At 44.4% G+C, this 18,531-nt stretch overlaps 1 protein-coding gene and 1 non-coding gene across 2 annotated transcripts; one reads left to right on the top strand and one right to left on the bottom strand.

Annotated features, from left to right (window-relative positions):
• Nucleotides 1–3,468: 3,468 nt before the first annotated feature.
• Nucleotides 3,469–3,541, bottom strand: TRNAR-CCG (transfer RNA arginine (anticodon CCG)). The gene has a single exon. It is a non-coding gene; the product is annotated as a tRNA-Arg (tRNA).
• A 2,184-nt stretch (nt 3,542–5,725) lies between these two features.
• KPNA2 (karyopherin subunit alpha 2) lies at nt 5,726–12,118 on the top strand. Its single transcript, XM_059828019.1, has 11 exons — nt 5,726–5,751; nt 6,536–6,651; nt 6,749–6,886; nt 7,324–7,412; nt 8,247–8,515; nt 9,655–9,749; nt 9,848–10,111; nt 10,739–10,972; nt 11,059–11,241; nt 11,350–11,499; nt 11,607–12,118. The coding sequence occupies exons 2-11, from the start codon at nt 6,577–6,579 to the stop codon at nt 11,697–11,699; spliced, it is 1,590 nt and encodes a 529-aa protein (XP_059684002.1). The 5' UTR covers nt 5,726–5,751; nt 6,536–6,576; the 3' UTR covers nt 11,700–12,118.
• Nucleotides 12,119–18,531: the final 6,413 nt, after the last annotated feature.

The raw sequence follows: 18,531 nt of genomic DNA, 5'->3' as shown, positions 1-18,531 counted from the left end.
TACTTTAGTCCTTCACTGCATGCCTTTAGTTAGCCAGCACAGTTTTAAAACAGTTCACCCACACACAGCCGCTGTCTGGGTGTTCACTGTCTGTGGTTAGCATCGTGTAGGAGGCTGATCCTAACTTCTTATATGAAAGGAGATATTTGACATACACAGATGAACAACGTCCTGGTTTATCTTCTGTAACTGACTCAACTGCTGACCTTGCCACTTCTCCCCCTTTGCTCTCACCAGCTGCTGTCATGGGAAAGATTCCCTGATATTTGGGCTGGCCACACGTAAAGTCAAAAGAATGTCCATGAAGAAAGGGGTGGAAGAAGTCCAAGCTAAAGAAAGCAATAGGCAAGGGTGTGTTGGAGATGTTTCAGTATGAAGCTGTGAACCCTGAACAGGTGTTTTGGACTTGGTTTTGTAAGTAAACTTCTCTACCAGTTTATCATGCTGCCTTAGTCATGGATTGTAACAAGAAATAGTTCATTTTTTTCTACTCAATCTGTTCAGGACCTTGAGGTTCATTCTCCCGTACAAGCATATTTCTGTCTAGCTCGTGCAACCTAAGAAAGACAACTGCAACATAATCAGCTCTTTCCCAATGGAATAGATGTATATCTTATTTCTGTTCATCAATGAGGTACTAAAAAAGAAAAAAATCCGTTTAGGACAGCTTGCTGCAGGCACACATGACAGCACACGGCATGTTGAAATAAATTAGAAATCTGGAGTTTACAGGTGAGGGGAAGGAGACTAAAAGGGAAAGGTCACGTACAAATAAAAAAAATCCCACATGCGGAAGCAAATCAAACTTCAATTGCTGAATGATGGCTAGCAGCAATCTTTGCACCAGCTAACTGCCTGCTTTTGGCAGGTGCCCTTAATTGTTTCAAATGCTGACAAAGCAAATATTGCAATTTACACTCCCATCCCACAAACATGTTGAAATGTTTCTTTCTTGAGCCCTTACGTGATTACTGCTACCGCTTGCTGAAAAGACTACAGCTGAAGAGGGCTGCTCGGGCAAGAATTTGTACTAATGTGTTTAGCCTCCCCTGATACCAAAGGCAAAAATGCCCCAGCCCCACTTAACAGACTTACCGGCCACCAAGCTGGAAGATGATCTAATGACAAAGCAGAGGAGCCAGAACACTTTGGTTGTCATTTTGAAGTAAAGTTGTTCCAGGCTCAAAATGAACTGGAGTCTTTTATGCCCTTCCCCCCGATTCATGCTAATGAGAGGCAGCCTTAGGGGAAACAGGAATCACTCACTGGACAACCCACTGGAGCAAGACCAAGCTGCTGCCGTCCCCGCTAGCCTCCCACTACCCCTGCCTAGGAGGAATGCGCACGGACACCCCCCTTCCCGTATACACACAAGTCTATACTGCCTGCAGGCACCTGTGTGTCTGCGCATAACATACAGATGTGTGTTTCTAGCAACAGATTTTTATTTTTGGGGGGAGTCTTGCTTCCTATGGTGTTTTTTAGAGAAAATCATACAGAACAAATACGGTTTTACTAGATATGGAGAACTACATTATAAAGTACGATTGACAGATGCTGGAGCATGCGTCACCTCTGCGATTCAGCGTCTGTAAAGGATGTGCATTACGATGAAACATATTTAGGCATTTCTGGCCACCCCCAGTTACTCAGCTGGTAACCTTCTCTTTTAGTTCAAGGAACCCTTTCCAGTGATTCTTTTCAGACTGAAAAATGCGGTAGCTACTGTCCAGTCCAAAGGAAAGCTCAGCTGACCACAGATAAAGCTTTATTTTTAAATCTGTATTTGGTAATTTGCAAATTTTCACACACCAAGCCAACTCTGATTTGGATTACTGAATTAAGTAGGCTTATTCCTATGTTCCCAACTGAAATGGGTGGTCTTATTGCTAGACAAGATTTCCATTGTGACAGTTTATCTCACTCGCTGCTACCGGATGTCACGAAAGTTAGCGAACTGGTTCATGCCTTTAAGGTGCAACTAACAACTTAAGAACTCTATAAAAGCCACTATATCCCAGCTCCTGAAACTCAGCCCCCAACAGCAAATCTGGCCATCAGTAATGCCTGTGTCATGTGGTCCAGCTTTTAAACACTGTTTGTTTTGTACTGCCTTAATTAAGCAGTTTATTAAAATTCTTAAAAGTACAGGGCTTCATCTCAAGCAGCTATGGGTGAAGATACAGAAAATGAGCCAGAATAGCGTGCCAAATAAATGAAATTTTAACGCATCTGTTGGTCAGTGTGTTAAGTTTCTACTGCAGCATTTCCTAATCCTTATTTTCCCTTGTTATTTTAAACATTTTAATTCCAAAGGCATCCCAAGATAGCTATTACGGAGACAGGAATTTAAACTAACGAGGAGGCAGAGGTGAGCTCGCATGTTCTTTATGTATCTCCCGCTCATCCAACGCGCGTACCTGCAGCAAGCGAGAGAAGTCACGAGTGTGACGCGCTCACGCTGTTGAGGGTCATGCTGAGGATGGAGGGATGCACGCGCGAGCGTCCCGCAGACCTTCTGCGCTCCAGGGTTTTCCGTTTAAATTAGCTGGTAGTGTAACAACCTGTATTAACGCATGACTACGTCTGTATTGATGAGTTTCTCCAGACTCTTTACCCGGACAGGATCTCGATTAAAAGGACAGTAGGAGCGTTTGGAGTATGTCTACCGTTCGAGACGCTACACGTACGCCGGCAGCAGCGGAGAGGGGAGCAGCTTTCCGAGCAGGACTCCCTGGTCTGAGGAAAACGGGGACCGGCGGCGCATGGCCACGTCCCGGCCCCAGAGGCTGCCGAGAGCTGTGCCGGCAGCAGCAGGAGTTCTGCAGGCTCAGGTTCCCCTGCGTGATGACCACAACGGCTCTGGAGGACCCACGGTGCGACCCAGAGACGCGCCCCGGCCAGCCCGCCCTCAGGCCCGCCCCGCGATCAGCCCCGCAGGGCCTGGAGGAGAACCGCCCGCCCGCGAACCGGCCCCGGCTCGTTCGGGCTCCCGGCAGCCGGGGACACTCACCAGCCACACGCTCGGCCACAAATCTGCGGCGGCCAAGGCGACGCCCGCTCCCGCCGCCTCACGCCTCGTCCTCCTGCCAGAGACGGGCCCCGGGCGGAGGCGCTCCGCTGCCGCAGGAAGGAGGGAGGCGGCGGCGGCGGCACCCGGCTCGGTGGCGCCTGGGAAGGGCCGCGGTGCCGGCGGGCAGGGCAGGCGGCCCGGCGCGGGCAGGCGCCCCGCTGAGAGGGCGGCGGTTGCGGCGGCGGCGGCTGAGGGAATTTGAGGCCGTGCCTGGGGCCCGTGCCAGCGGCAGAGCGGGCTGCTGGCTCCGCTCGGACCTTCCCCACCGGCTCCGGCAGCAGCGGGCGGCGCGGCTAAAAGTGTTGGGGGGGTGCGGGTGGCCGGTAAAACCGAGCTGCTCTGGGCGGCAGCATCCGCGCTGGATCTACCGCAAGGCCACAAAAACGTCTGCGGTACGACCCAGATGGGACTCGAACCCACAATCCCCAGCTCCGGAGGCTGATGCCTTATCCATTAGGCCACTGGGTCACCCAGCAAAAGCTGCACGCGCCGCGCGGTAAGAGCCCCGCCCGGCCGGCGCTGGCTCCGCCCCTAAACGAGCTTTCACGTTCTCCCTGCTCGTGACCGGGAGGCCCCGCCCGCCCGCTCCTTGCCCCTCCCCTCCAGAGCACCGCCCCCCGGCCCCTCCCTCCTTGCACTCCATTGGGCACGGCGCTGTCCTCCCCGCCGGGCCTTGAAGCCCCGCCCTTCAACGTCATGCGAGGCTGACTGCCGCTGCCTTCAGGGGGTGGGCTGGCGCCCTCAGCCCCTCCCGCTTCACGCGCGCTTAAAGCCTGTTACGCGCGGCGGCCGTTAGCTCCTTCTGCGCGGCGCGAGGGTGTCCTCCTCTGTCCCTTGGGCGCGTGCCCGCCTCAGGCGATCCGCTTCGGGCCACAACCGCGCTTTCCCCGGAACCCTCGCCTTTAAACTCGTCCCCTCACGGGTCTCCCCATGTCCGGCTTCGCGCCACTGTCCCGCCCCTGCCGCTGGCCCCGTCCCGTCAGCTCCCCTCACGGGTCTTCCTCCCCTCACGGGTCTTCCTCCCCTCACGGGTCTTGTCCCCTCACGGGTCTTCCTCCCCTCACGGGTCTTCCCCCCCCTCGGGCGCTTTTTCCCCCCTCCTCCCCACCCTCCGCTGTCGCCGTTACCTCAGCCCCGGCTTAGCCACTGCGGGGCCGTTCGCCCCCCGCTGTCCAGCCTCCCTCCACCCCTCTCTCCGTCGCTTTCCTCTGTTGATAACAGCCCTTCAAGCTGTGACACCTCCCTCCCGCCCCGAGCCATGTTCCCCCCGTATCGGCCTGCAGCACCTCTCACAGCCACCTCCACTTTCCAAATCGCTGACAGCCCTCTCCCTGCCCCGGAACACACATCCCTGCACTCTCCTTGTCTCCTTTGCCCAGGTTACGCTGCTCCGGACCGCGCACTCTCCAGCAATTTATGACCCGGCGGGCTTCCATCACGCTGGCCCTCCGATCCTTCTGCACACCAGGTGTCTTACCTCGACTTCTCCTTTTGAGCTGCTTTTCTTCTGTCAAACTAGTCCTTTTTCAGTACCTCCGTTTGTGACTGATGTGCTTTTTCTTCTCTTGAGTTCCCTGCTATTGCTTAAATGTTTTTGTGATGTTATTTTACAAAGATCAGAACCGTAAGGCCCAAAACAAGCTATGTAAAATGACACTGGTAATTCCTCCTCCTCTGCAGACTCTTTGTCAACTGTTTTGTGCTTCTACGGATCAGTATAAAGGGTTTAATGTAATGGTTTAACACACAGATGTACCAATGTGCATCTCTCGACGCTTCTCTGCCTTGACTTGTACATGATGGATGTCGAAGTGCTTGAGTTGCTGGCAGAGTTGTGTTTTCCCCCCAGGTTTTATGGTTTGAATTACATCCCCTGTGAAACAGGGTGTTCTTTCGTATTCCATCCCTTGTAAATAGGCCAAACCCATCTGAAACAATCCCAAATATGTCCATTTTCTGGGCATGCCACAGGGGCAAGCATACTTTTTTGTTATTCTCTATGATTTAATTTTGATCTGTTCTGATTGCTGTTGAATTGCTTTAAACTCGCATCCTGTTTTCTTTAAATTCCTGTGCACCACATTTCCAGGAGGCAACACAGGGAGCCTCAGGAAAAGCCTGCGGTGACCTGAGGGTTACTGAGGTAGAAATTAGGCTGTATGTGAGGAAATGGCATGTTACTGCCCCGAACCGCTCAGAGCATGAAAATCTCCCTGTTCTCACCCCATCCAGGGGTGCAAAGCCCCCGCGGCCACCCCACTCTCGTTCCCTGGGTGGCCCGCAGCAGAGCCCGTCCCCTGTGGAACTACAAATCCCAGCATGCCATGCGCCGCCTCCCGGCGGGCTGCTGAGGCGGGAGCGCTGCAGTCTTCCCGGCACCGTCCCTGCGCGTTGAACGCCGGGAGTTGTAGTGTTGAGGCGGGGACGGGTATTTGAATACCTGACGTCTGGCCTGCCCTTCCGGGAGCACGGTGGAGATTTGTTCCCCTTCATCGCGAGACGAGCTGCATTTCAAACTGGCCAATCAGAAGGTTGCTATGGCTCGAACTGGCCAATGGCAGGGCGAGGGCGCGGGAAATTTAAATCCCGCCTGGAGCGGCCGGGGGTAGTGGCAGCGTGCTCGCAGGCTGGGAGCGGTGCGGCGGCGGGGCGGCTTGTGCGCGGAGCCCGCGGTGGAGGTGCCCGGCCTCGGGGGCAGGAAGGGAGGGGGAGCCTGTGGCAGCGAGAAGCCGGGTGTGGGGCAGTGGGGGTCTGTCAGAAGGGACAGGGCTCCGTCGGCGGTGGGGCAGGCCGGCAGTCCCTACGGAGGGCTCCCTCCGGAGCCTTTCGGGTCTCCGCGGTCACGGGCCGCTGCCTGGACTGGGGCTGACAGGGCTGGCACGTCCCAGAGCGGGCTGTGTGTTCCGGCGGAGTTGTGGCCGAAATAAAGCCAGCCCTTACGCAGTGGGTCACCTTGGAGCTGGCCAAGGTGCAGGGCCCTGCCTCGTTACCAGTGTAGCTGCTGCTACGTGCTGCTGGCTGCACCGGCACAGCAGGCATCCCCGGGGGCCTTGCCAGTACGGGATCTCCCTGTTCCCGTCAAAGGGGGTCGGGGTGGGACTGCATGGGGTGTCTGTGCAATATAGGTATATGACACAGTGAAAATGGTATTTAAAAATGTATGTGTTCTGTCTATGGGAAGGAAGACCAATCTTGCTCCTACAAACAATGTCTCTGACAATGTTTGTAGCTGGAAGTGTCATAAAACGGTGTATGGGTGTCTACTGCTTTTGTGTTAATGCTAGAGCTTGCTGTAACAACTAGGCATTTAAAGAGACAGCTGTTATGTTACTAGCATCTCTGAGCAAGTCAGAGGCTGTTACTGTATCTAATATGGACAAGTGTCTCTCATTCTCAAGTATTGATCTCAGTTTTTAACTTTTGTGGAGTAAACTTGCTGTTTATTATTTGCTCTGTTTTCAGGCTTGTTTTTTATCTGTTCCTCTCAAAATCTAATAAGCAAGATGTCTACTAATGAGAATGCCAATGTAGCAGCAGCTCGCTTGAACAGATTCAAGAACAAAGGAAAGGATACTACAGTGAGTATTTTGATGCAATTAGTATTTTAAATGGCTCTTACAATTCACATTTAAAGACATGATGGCTAAGAACTTACTATGAATGCACACTCTCCAGGAAATGAGAAGGCGGCGTATTGAAGTCAATGTAGAGCTGAGGAAAGCTAAGAAAGATGACCAGATGCTTAAAAGAAGAAATGTTAGCACTTTACCAGATGATGCTACTTCTCCCCTTCAGGAAAATAGGAGCAATCAGGTAAGTAGGTACTCGGAACAGGCACACTTGGAGGTCTTGCAATATAAGCTCATGCAGCCACGCTAGTATGAATGCCTTCTCATGTGGGACACAGCGCTACTACATACATGCACGCTGCCAACTTAAGTCTATGCTACCAACTCTAATGGACAACACTATTAAAACATAGCTTAGCCAGTTGTGTTTAAGCCTGCTGTATCAGTGTAATCAAGTGCTTTACACCACTGTTAAAAAAAAAAAAACTTTCAGTAGTTCAGGTAACTGTATATAAAGCTGTAGCTCGTGAGGTTTTTGGACTATCGCACAGTGGTAAATCTTCTAATAACTGAAGTGGTTGTAGACTGGGTTCTATTCATCGTATTGTGTAGAAAGCCTCTGTGGTCATGAAGACATGTGCCTCTTCCCACGAAGCATTCATGTAACTCTTTATTGTACAGGTTGCAGCACACTGGTCAGTTGAAGAAATAGTCAAAGGAGTTAATAGTAACAATATGGAGCTTCAGCTGCAGGCTACTCAAGCTGCCAGGTAAGGGGTTTAGAGGTAACCAATTCATCTGTGCAAGCCAGTAACTAGGCAATGTGAAAGAATTGGCTTACAAGTCTAAGTGTCTGCTTATGGCAGCAGCTATGGCTCTTATTGGGCAGTATTTCAACAAAGACCTGAGTCAGCATTATATACAATGTTTAGGTGCACTTAACTTAGTCAAAATTTTATTGAAACCACGTGGCTTTTGAATGTTTAAAGTGGCTGAACATTTTGCTAGAAAGTAGTAATTTTTTCTAGTGGTTTTGAGGTGGCAGAACAGACAGGAGTCCATCTTAGAGTTGTAGGAGTAATAATAATAATAAACCCTTTGTTATAGCAAAATAAGATATCTTTAAACTGTGTAACACTTGACTACAGTATTTGAGTGCAGTCATCTACCTTAGAATAATGTGAACAGTAAAGTGGCTGGGGTTTGACGTATGCCAAATTTCCTTTCTGTTTCCAGATCTTCTTTAGCAAGCTTGTGTATTGCTGCAGTGCTGCTTCTGGCAGTCATTAACCTGCTGTCTGCTGAGAAACCTCTTGCAGTTCAGATGTATTATGACTCCTGCAGGTCTGCTTTATTTCAGAGTCTGAACAGAACCTCTCATAGCGAAGACATGCCGAAACCAATGTTAACAGAGGTTTAGGAAGCTAGTGTTCAGCTTGTCTGTATTTCTCCTTAATGTCTTGTTGCGTTGCCTTTTCTGAATGTTAAGGCAATGCTAAACCTTTTCTTCTTTTAAATATGTAGCTTTTTAGACTGATTAATGGAATCTGTTGTTCAGATCTCTGCAAGCAAAAATAATGCTTTCTGTTTGTCTTCCTCCTTAGGAAACTCCTCTCAAGAGAAAAGCAGCCCCCCATAGACAACATAATTCGGGCTGGTTTGATTCCAAAGTTTGTCTCCTTCTTGGGTAGAGCAGACTGTAGTCCAATTCAGTTTGAATCTGCCTGGGCGCTTACCAACATTGCTTCTGGCACATCAGAACAAACAAAGGCGGTAGTAGATGGAGGGGCTATTCCAGCCTTTATTTCACTACTGGCCTCTCCCCATACTCACATCAGTGAACAGGCTGTGTGGGCATTAGGAAATATTGCAGGTATGTTAATATGGTACACAACTCTATTTCAGACCTATTCCCTTATTTAAAATAGGAGGACGTTACTACTGACATGGCATGCAGCATGCTGAGCTTCTTGGGAACTCTGCCTCAATGCTTTGCAAGTAAATACATGCTCTGCAATGTAGAGTATGCTATGGACAATTCTTGATCTTCAGACCTGGTATAAGATGTCTCATGCAATACCTGGCAACTTGTGGGTTGCATTATGTGGGTTGCTTCCGTATTTCAGTTCAGTTTTCATAGAGCTATATAACTATGCTACAACATAGGGCTTTTTAACATATCTCACTTGATGTTTTTGTGACTTAGCAGTGAGCTCTGCTCTGTGTGTTGCCTGGAAGGGAGGAAGCAGATGGCTCACATAATTGTGTATGTGATGGCCAATATTCCTTGCTTTGGAACAGCTACTTACTGATGTGAAAGTATTATATACTTAAGTTTCTCATGCACCTTTCAGGTTTATTTGATTTGCCAGTGTTGGTTCCTATTCTTAAAAAAAGGTCAAGATTAAAAGCAAATACAATATTATATTATTATGGTTTCTTTAACAGCTGTGCCTTACAGAGAATAGTGAATCTTCACACAGAGAAAATGAGCTCAATAAAAGCCTTGTTTGATTGAAGTTTTCTTGAAGCTTGTCCTCAGAGCTTTTAAACTAAATTTAAGGTATTTTTGTACCTTGCAATAGAATAATTCAGTCAAACTTTAACATCCCTTCAACATTATACTATAGAACTCGATCATGCAACCAATGATTATAATGCATTTGAAGTCCTGTGTTATGGGAAGAGCTCTGTTCTAGTGGTAGGGCTTAGATATGTGTTCAAAGAAACATGCAAGTCCCTGTTTAGTTATGAACTCTAAGAAAAGCTGTATAGAAAACATATGTTAAATTACCTCTTTTTTCCAACAGAAAAAAATAAGCTCAGTGGCTTGATAAGTCATATGACAAGCATGTGTTTTTCTTAACCATTGCAGTAGTCCTTTTGTCCTCGTATTTCTTTTTACTTACTTTATCTAGCCCTTAAGCAGTAGAATTCATCCTCTAACATGCAATGACTCTGTATGCACACATCCCTCTATCCTTCACCTGGTTATTTTTCTTGTTTTCTCAGGGGATGGTTCTACCTATAGAGATCTGGTTATTAAATTTGGTGCAATTGAGCCGCTGCTGAGTCTACTAGCTGTTCCTGATCTCTCTTCTCTGGCTGTAAGTGTGCAGTATGATTCAACTTACAATTACTAATAAGTGAGCAAAAGAGCTCAAGTAACTAAACAGTTACTATCCATTTATTTCAACTCTTGCAGTCTGGATATTTACGCAACGTTACCTGGACCCTCTCAAACTTGTGTCGTAATAAGAATCCTGCGCCACCCATAGAAGCTATTGAGCAGATTCTTCCAACCCTTGTTCGGCTCTTGCACCATGATGATCATGAAGTGTTAGCAGACACGTGCTGGGCACTTTCCTATCTAACAGATGGTTCCAATGACAGGATAGAAGTTGTAGTGAAAACTGGATTGGTGCCACAACTAGTGAAACTCCTGGGTTGTAGTGAACTGCCAATAATGGTAAGCTATCAGACATGCAGATTGCTGTTGCTTGATTTGAGGCATGAATAAAGCTGCAGTTAGAATAGTGTCCATGTAACTGAATGCTTCTTTTCATACATAGATTTGATGCTTGTTCCAGGTTTTGCGTAGGTAATACTTGAGCTTCGGTCTTGCCTGGAGACTGCCCCACATGAAGCATAGACTATTGCTGTTGATGGCTATCAAGCTACATTACATAATCATTGGATTTAACACACATGCCAGCACAACAGTCAGTGTCTTTTAAAGCTTGCTTTTAACTCAAAACTACTGTTGCAAATCCAAATTCTAGGGACAGTGTTTAGAAGTGGGCTCTGTGCACACTATAATTACAGTGTAATAAAACTGCATTAGTGCTTAGGAGATGGTTTTCCTAAGCTCTGTCATGGGTAGTTGTTTGCAGGTTGGCCTTGGAAGGTATGCAGTCTTAGCATGCTTAATGTCTGCATATGTAATGCTAATGAGGAGCTTAAAGCTCATCAGTACATAGCATATCATGCTATTAACTGGGAAGGCTAGAGCAGAGGGGCATCAAATGTCTGTATTTGTTCAAGCACAGATTAGATTATACCAACTTTCATAAGTACCATTTTCATATTTTTTCAGACTCCTTCATTAAGAGCCATAGGAAATATTGTCACTGGTACTGATGAGCAGACGCAGATTGTTATTGACTCGGGAGCACTATCTGTCTTTCCAAGTCTCCTTTCTCATCATAAAAACAACATTCAGAAAGAAGCAGCATGGACAATGTCCAACATCACTGCTGGACGACAGGACCAGATTCAGCGAGTTGTAGACCATGGTCTTGTACCTTATCTCATTGGTATTCTGAGGAAGGTGAACAAAACCTATATTTACTATGTTGAGACTCTTGCTATTACTACTACTATCGGTGTTCAAATACCCTGCTTCTACCTTCACAGGGGGATTTCAAATCTCAAAAGGAAGCTGTGTGGGCTGTGACTAACTACACAAGTGGTGGAACAATTGACCAGATCGTGTATCTCGTTCAGGCTGGTGTTGTCGAACCCCTACTGAATCTCCTCTCAGCTAAAGACAGCAAAACTGTTTTAGTTATTCTGGATGCTATTTCTAATATCTTCTTGGTATGTGGATGAAGTATACTCAATCATTGTCCAAGGCATTGCTAATGGTTCTCCAGTGGTTGGTGCCATACATCTTTCCTGAGGTTATTCCATGCTTGTCTCTTGCAGGCTGCCGAGAAGATTAATGAGACTGAAAAACTTTGCCTCATGATTGAGGAGTGTGGAGGACTAGACAAAATTGAAGCTCTTCAGTCGCATGAAAATGAACAAGTGTACAAAGCGTCATCCACCCTGATTGAGAAATATTTCTCAGCAGAAGTAAGTGGCTGCAGGATGATTTTTTTCCACTTTTATTTTCTGTTTTAGCACTGACTACTAGGTTGAAATGCTACTGCTCTTTCAAAACTCTTTTCTTTTTCTTATAGGAGGAGGAAGACCAAAATGTTGTACCAGAATCTACTGCTGCCAGCTACACTTTCCAAATTCAGGGCAATGCTCCAGATACTTTCAACTTCTAGGTCTTGCATATGCTGCAACCACCTACAAGTTGTTTGGCACACAAATGACTGCCACCTCTTTGTCTTAACAGTTCCTCTTGTTTTTTTAACTGTGTTTTTTATGTGACCTGTAGCACTTTGTTCAACTGAAACATACTTGAACAGTTCAAAACTGTACATATTATGTGAATTTCTAACTGTAAACTTCATTCTTTCTGAGAGATAATTGTAAATACTTGTTCTCTTTCTGGCTCTTACTGTCCCTGTCAGGCCATACGAATGCAAGTGGGCAATACAGGCTTCTCACAAAGCATGAGCCACTACTCTGCAGACCTCTTCAGAACCTATCACATGCTACATAACCTATTGCTGTAATCAATACACTGAGTAGGCTTTTAAAGAGGATTTATGTTTGAAGTTAAATAAAGTGATATCAATACATCAAATTGAACTGTTTAAATTGCTCTCTTAGAAGGTGACTCAATGGTAAGTATACTTACGTCAAAATGTATAACAGCAAGAATGCAGGTCTAAACCATGAGCGATTCAATTCTGAAGGTGGTGGCTTTAAAAAAACTTGGTCCCCCCAAGCTCTGGCTTCTGTGTATAGCAGCCTTCCATTACTGCAGAACAAATTAATTGCTGCTTCTCTAGACATCTCTTACAGAAATCTGATTAGTTCTACCCTGTTCATAACTGAGCTAAACTATCTTCTGCCTTTTGGAGAAAAATTTAAAACATTATAGTAATGCTACTTAACTGCAAGTAATATTATGGAGGGAGGGGTAAGTACAGCAGTTACACCACTGTAAGTATGTTCAGGTAGCTTGAGCATAGGAAATGCTTTGAAGCAGTTACCTGCTCTAGAGAGCAAAAACAAAGGTCTCATCTTGGAATCTATTGCCCCTCTGCTTCTAAATTGTTACTTACAGTAACCTACTCTGTCTTATAGAGGTGGTTGTACAAGGTTGGGTTTTGGGGAGGGTGGTAGAGTGGACAGAGAGTAAGAACTGTAGTCCTGTTTTCCAGCTTTTTTGGAAAAACTTGGATTGAGCTATTTAATTAACTGGAACCTCCCAGGAGTCAATGTGTCTGAATAACTATATTGACTCAGCTCTCTGAGCCTCTAGCTCTTACAATGGTGCAGGAAAGGTCAGTGTTTCATGGCTAGACTTGGCATAAGCATGACAAATTTAAAAATATAGCATGTCACTTCAGTGTTGATGTTTAAATATCTCTTCAATTATTAATAAAAGGCAGGAAAACAAATCTAATGTGTAGGCTTTGCTCCTCCCTTTAGGGGTGTGTGTGTGTGGGGGCTGTTTTAGGAAAAAACACAAACCACAATCCTTGTATTCTGCTAAGCAAACTTGATGAAAGAATCTGGTTTGGTCTTGTGCATCAGTCTGCTTGTTGTGTGCTTTAAGTCTATTTTAAAGTGCATATGCATGTATAAGTGGATTTGGGTGTAACTCTCTTTAAATTATTCATTATGAATACCTGATCTTAAAAGCACACTTTTAAAACCTAGATTACCACTCTCATGTACTGCTACTGAAAACTACTTTTAAATGAGTTATTGCTAACGCGTTAGATGCCACTCACTTTCATTAGTGTAGCAAGTCTACTGTTAACCTATTTCACTGCTGTATCAATGGTGTTGCAGATTTTACCTGTCACAAAAGATACTGTCTTGCAAAAATCACATACTTTGTACTTTTGATGGTACCACTTTAACTGTTTTTTCTTTACCCCAAAACAAAGCTGCACAGAGTAATAAGCTTTACTCTGAGTCTTTAAAGACAATCAGACCACTGGCTATTGTAACCCTATTGCATCTTCTGCTTGAGAAGGTGATGTCAGTGTTACTAACCTTCTGTCTCCACACCTGTGCTGCCAAATGGAGGGTGAGACTGAACTGTGGCATGTTCCCAGCCCTGCCTGCCTTCTGTACCAATGTGAGAGACTGCAGGTGCCACCCAGCACCTGCAGAAGAAGCTCTAGGCAGTGCCAGACTGAGGAGCAGAATGCCAGTCTAACACCACAGACACTGCAACACCCTTGGGACTAGATTCTGGTATTATCTTAGCAGTACCCATGGAACGTGGGAAGAACCATCTGCCTTGCAATGCTGAAGCCTTTAATGTTCTGGGGGAAAAAAAACCATAATAGGGCTTTTATGCATCTGCAGTGAAGCCTTGTGTGTCCTTTGCTTTGTTGTCAAATCTTTAACTTCGACCTAAAAGTGTCAATTAGGAAATCATGATTTTCTGTGTAATTGTCTGTAGAGACCTGAAATAATGAACCTATATAAAAGCATTTATGTGAAGTCAGCTCTCATAAATGAAATTGTTGATTCCGCATACTTTAAGTTTGTGAGTTTATAAGGGCAATGACTTGTAGAACATAATTCAGAATTCTTGAGTAATTTTAGATTTCTAACTAACTGTAAAATGTCGTGTCTTGCAGTAGAGGGTGCTACAGGCAACCACACAGTCTTGTTTGCTTCAAAGAGGTTGATGCAGAGTTTCATCCAGTCTGGACCACTCAGATATGATGTACTTTATTTTCCTGTGAAGAAAATACTGAGATAAAACGCCTTGGAGCACCTCTTGTAATTACAGAAAACATCTATGTGCTAATTCCTGAGTATTTAACCAGATTAAATATTGAATATAAGGTATAATCTTTTTAAAAGTGGTACGTCAGGGTACTGTTACTTTAAAACACAACTTCTTGCTTTAACCGCTTTTTAGGATATATGCAGTTAACTTGACTTTTCTATCTTCGTATATAGTAAAGGGGATGAGAACACAGAACACTTGTTGAATAGTATTATCTCTACTTTTTTTCCTGAAGTACTTGTTTCAGAATTATCTAATATATTGAGTTAATAATAGAACACTGCAAATTCTTCTCTAGATGCCTGATAGCTCAGTGGCTTAATAATTAACTTTCTGGGGACCGAGACTTTGTTTTTATCCAAGAAAAATGTGTTCAGCCTATCCACCAGTGAGCCCCGTTCTTGGCAGCATGTATTTCCACAAGCAACAATCTACAGTGATTATGAGTAAGTGACTGGGGTGAGTCACTCCTTATTCTAAGAAAATTCAAACTATTCCTGAGGTTAGGATCACAGTCACCCATTAGGCTGTGTCTCTACCTTAAAAAAAGTGGTAGGAGCAAAAAAGGAGAACAGAATTATTACTGCTCCTGGGTTTTAGTTTGGTTGGGTTTGGGGTTTTTTTTTTTTGTGTTGCCCAGCCACATTTAAGAGCTAGCCTTCTTTATTTGGCAAATGCCTAATTCAGGACAAGGGCTGGAATAAATGTCTGGTGGCCTATGTGTCAGCCTGCCAACTCCTCTGTGCTGAGAGCAACAATAACAGACCCCTGCTGACATCAACTGGCTTGGAATGCAGTTGTTGCTAATGCTATTTTATCTGTGGAGTAATGGCAAGATTTCAGCCTAAGATCTCGGCAAACGTAACCACCTCTGAAACTCTGATGCTAGCAGAGGCTGTCTGTGTGATTGCTTCCACTTGCTGTTTCCAAAGATGCTAGGCTCTGAAAGAAGATCAGAGGCTTTGCAGTCCTCTTCTTCAGTAGCCTGTTTGTTCACTTTCCACTACAGGAAGAACAGTTTAAACTGTGGAAAAGCTAGAAATGGTTAAATTAGGAGAAATCTATTCTTTATTGCCCTGTGATTTAGACTGCAAAATATTCTCTTAAGTGAAGCTGCTTCCTGCTACTCTATACAGAATGATTTAAATTGCACAGAACTACACAGTGGTATATCAGCAAAAAAGAACAGCTGTAAGTTTACAGGAAAAATAATTCACTAGCCAACGGTATTTCACAGATCTCTTCTGTTTCTAAACCTATTTTGCAGCAGAACAAACTGCGATACAAGAAAGTTATCCACAGACCTCCAGAAAGTAGCTGGTAGAATTAACCTGGAGCCTGGGAGTCCTGATGTCCATTCCTCCAGTTAACCCATGGCACCTCTGTTCATGATTATCCTTTTGCTGAGTATAGGATTATCCCAGGAGTGTTGAATCTCTTTTGTGATAAGGTACGACATAACATTTAAGCACAGGTCTAAACTTTGGGAGAGTGTGCAATTTGGGGAAAAAGTACTGTTATTCAAAACAGAAGTAATTAATGAAGGTTAATTGTGACTGGTGATATTTGGCCTATGGAGGAAAACATTGGGACTCTCACTTAAAACCTAACAGGAAACACATTAACCCTTTGGTCTGAGTTAAAAACTTCAGCTGGACTCACCTCTAGGGAATGTGTTAGGAGAAAAGTCTAAGGGGGAATGGGGTGACTCTTCCTAAGGTTTGGAGGAGTGTACCCAACCCAATTGCAAATTTCACAAAAAAAGCATTCACAAAAATACTCAAGCTGCAGGCGTGCAAAGTTGTTCATTGTGTTTGGAAAATGCTTCCTTCTTTTTGATACTTAGCATGGCACTGATACGAGTCAGGCAGAAACTCAGCGTGTAAACAGCTAAGAAAGAATTGATTTGCTGTGAGTTTTGTAGGACTTCATATGGATTAAGGGTCACTGGATCCCAGTCCCGTTTCTGACTGCAGAGCACTGTCTGTCTCAGACCGGCTCCAGGAAATGGACGCTCTTCCGCAGAAGCCAGAAGATTTCGTGGAAGAGCCATGGCCTGTTTCCAGGTTGCAGTTCACCCACTGCCCTAGGGAGTGTCATTAGTGGGAGGGAAGTGAAGTTGGGATTTAAAGGGATGAGGAGAGAAAAATTAAAGCAGGGTGGAGAAAAATCGTGTTAATTCTTATTAAGCAGAACTTGTTTGACCACATTAAAATGTTGTGCTAATCATTCAAATAAAACAATGGGTGAAATCGAGAAGTGATGTATAAATTGTACATCAGGAAGGGAGTTTCAGCTGACTGCCATACTAAAAGCAAAATCAATGGCACTGATTTCACTGCGGAAGAGGTTGGATTACACCTATGAGCTCAACAGAAGAGGCAATATAATGAGGAATTGTTCTACTTTATTTCGTATCTTTCTCAATTTGCATTGCAATGTGAAAGAAAATCATGGGGTCATCTTTTGAAGGTGTGATTTATAAATATATATAAAAATAGTGGAAAGCTGCCTAATTTGTTATCTGTAACAGGTTGCTTTGTGTATAGGTTCACAGTGGTAAAGCAGTTATAGTACCAGGAGTGTGTAACTATGCTCCGTGGGCATGTGGAAGATTGGATGTACAAAGTTATCAGAAAATCTTGAATTATCTCCAAGGCACATTTCCATCACTTCATTTTTACCCACTATATGAAACAGATGTAAAAATAGCTCTTTCATCAGTGGATCGTTACACATATTTGGGCTGCAGAGGTTCAATTCTGTTCAAAGCAATACTGTGAAATCATTTGCAGAATGTTGCTCTTAATCAGAAGCAGCAATTTAACATTACGTATCCATCTCTCCTCCCACCCCCAGCTCCCCTTCCCAATTCTGAGCAGGAAACGACACTTGGACGGAGCTCAGCATACTGACTTTCTGGATAGACTCTCTAGGAATGGGGAGGGACTTGAATTCTCTCCATATGTCATTTCCTTTCCCCTAATGGCTAAAAAACCCCATTGCTACAGTCTATATAACTTACAACAGAGAACATTACCAGTATAGGAAAATAAAGGTGGGGGGATGGGACAGACAGGACATCCACATTCCATTTCTGAAGAACTGTTTTGCAAAATTTGCCTTGAATTAAGCAGGAATCCTTCTTCTGTGTAGAAAGATTGTTTTACAGTGTTCCTAAAATTAAAGCTATAACCCCATCTGCACTTAAGTGCATATCAACACCTGCAGTCTGTGGCCAGACATGGATTAGGAAAGGAAAACAGAACTAGAGGAGGAATGGTAACAACTGTGCCAGATTTAATTTAAGTCAGAAAGGAAAAACAGAGATGATTGAGGAAGATTGACAATGGGGATCTAATAATTTCTAATAAAACCAATTTTAATAGCAATTAATCCTAGAAATTACTTAAGAAAAATAAGATGATCAGCCCACTCCTGTAACCAGCTTTTGTCCAGACTACCTTTAAAAACTTTTCTGTTCATTATAACCAATAGCATATGCAGATATCTTACATTGCTGCAAAATACAAAATTTGATCTCTTATATTGCACAGTGGATTTGCAGCTGTCAACAGAATTCAGTGTGACCTGGTTAAAAACGAAAAAAACCCCACAAATAAACATGAATAAAAAAACCTCCCAACCAATGTTTTAACTAAACAGAAATCTTACTTCCTCATAGTCAACCAACTGTGCATTACACTCAAATTAGGACATAATGTCTTTCTAGCAATATAATCAAAATGTTTGTTAAATTTTTAGCAACCAAACTGTGCAAGGCACTTAGCAGAACAAATGAGATATGACATTTCCTCAAAAACCCCCAAATTTTGCAGTCAGTGAATGAATACATGTGAACATCAGGGCTAGGTGCATCTGCTTTTCTGGGATGATTACATCTGATTGCAGAATCCAGACCTCCCATCTTTTATTAGACATATTGCCTAATCAGACATATTGCCCCTGAATTCTACTGCTAAAAAGAAAAGAAAAAAGCCACCTTTCCTCCAGTTCTATTTTAAAGGCTTTCAAGAGTGGAATAACAGAATGATTCAAGACACATGGTGACAGATTTTGCTTTAGGTCACTTTTAGCACTTCACTAGACCCACTAACCTACTTAAATATCTGTGCTGTTCTTATCTGGCATGCAACCTTGCTTTGTAATTTTTAGGATGAAATAATTTTAGAGATAACTTTATCTTAAATGTTCTCAAATCGATTTCA

The sequence above is a fragment of the Gavia stellata genome, chromosome 22 (assembly GCF_030936135.1).
Source record: "Gavia stellata isolate bGavSte3 chromosome 22, bGavSte3.hap2, whole genome shotgun sequence".
NCBI lineage: Eukaryota > Metazoa > Chordata > Aves > Gaviiformes > Gaviidae > Gavia > Gavia stellata.
The sequence above is the reverse complement of the archived record's forward strand: the minus strand, read 5'-3'. Positions and strand labels throughout refer to the sequence as shown.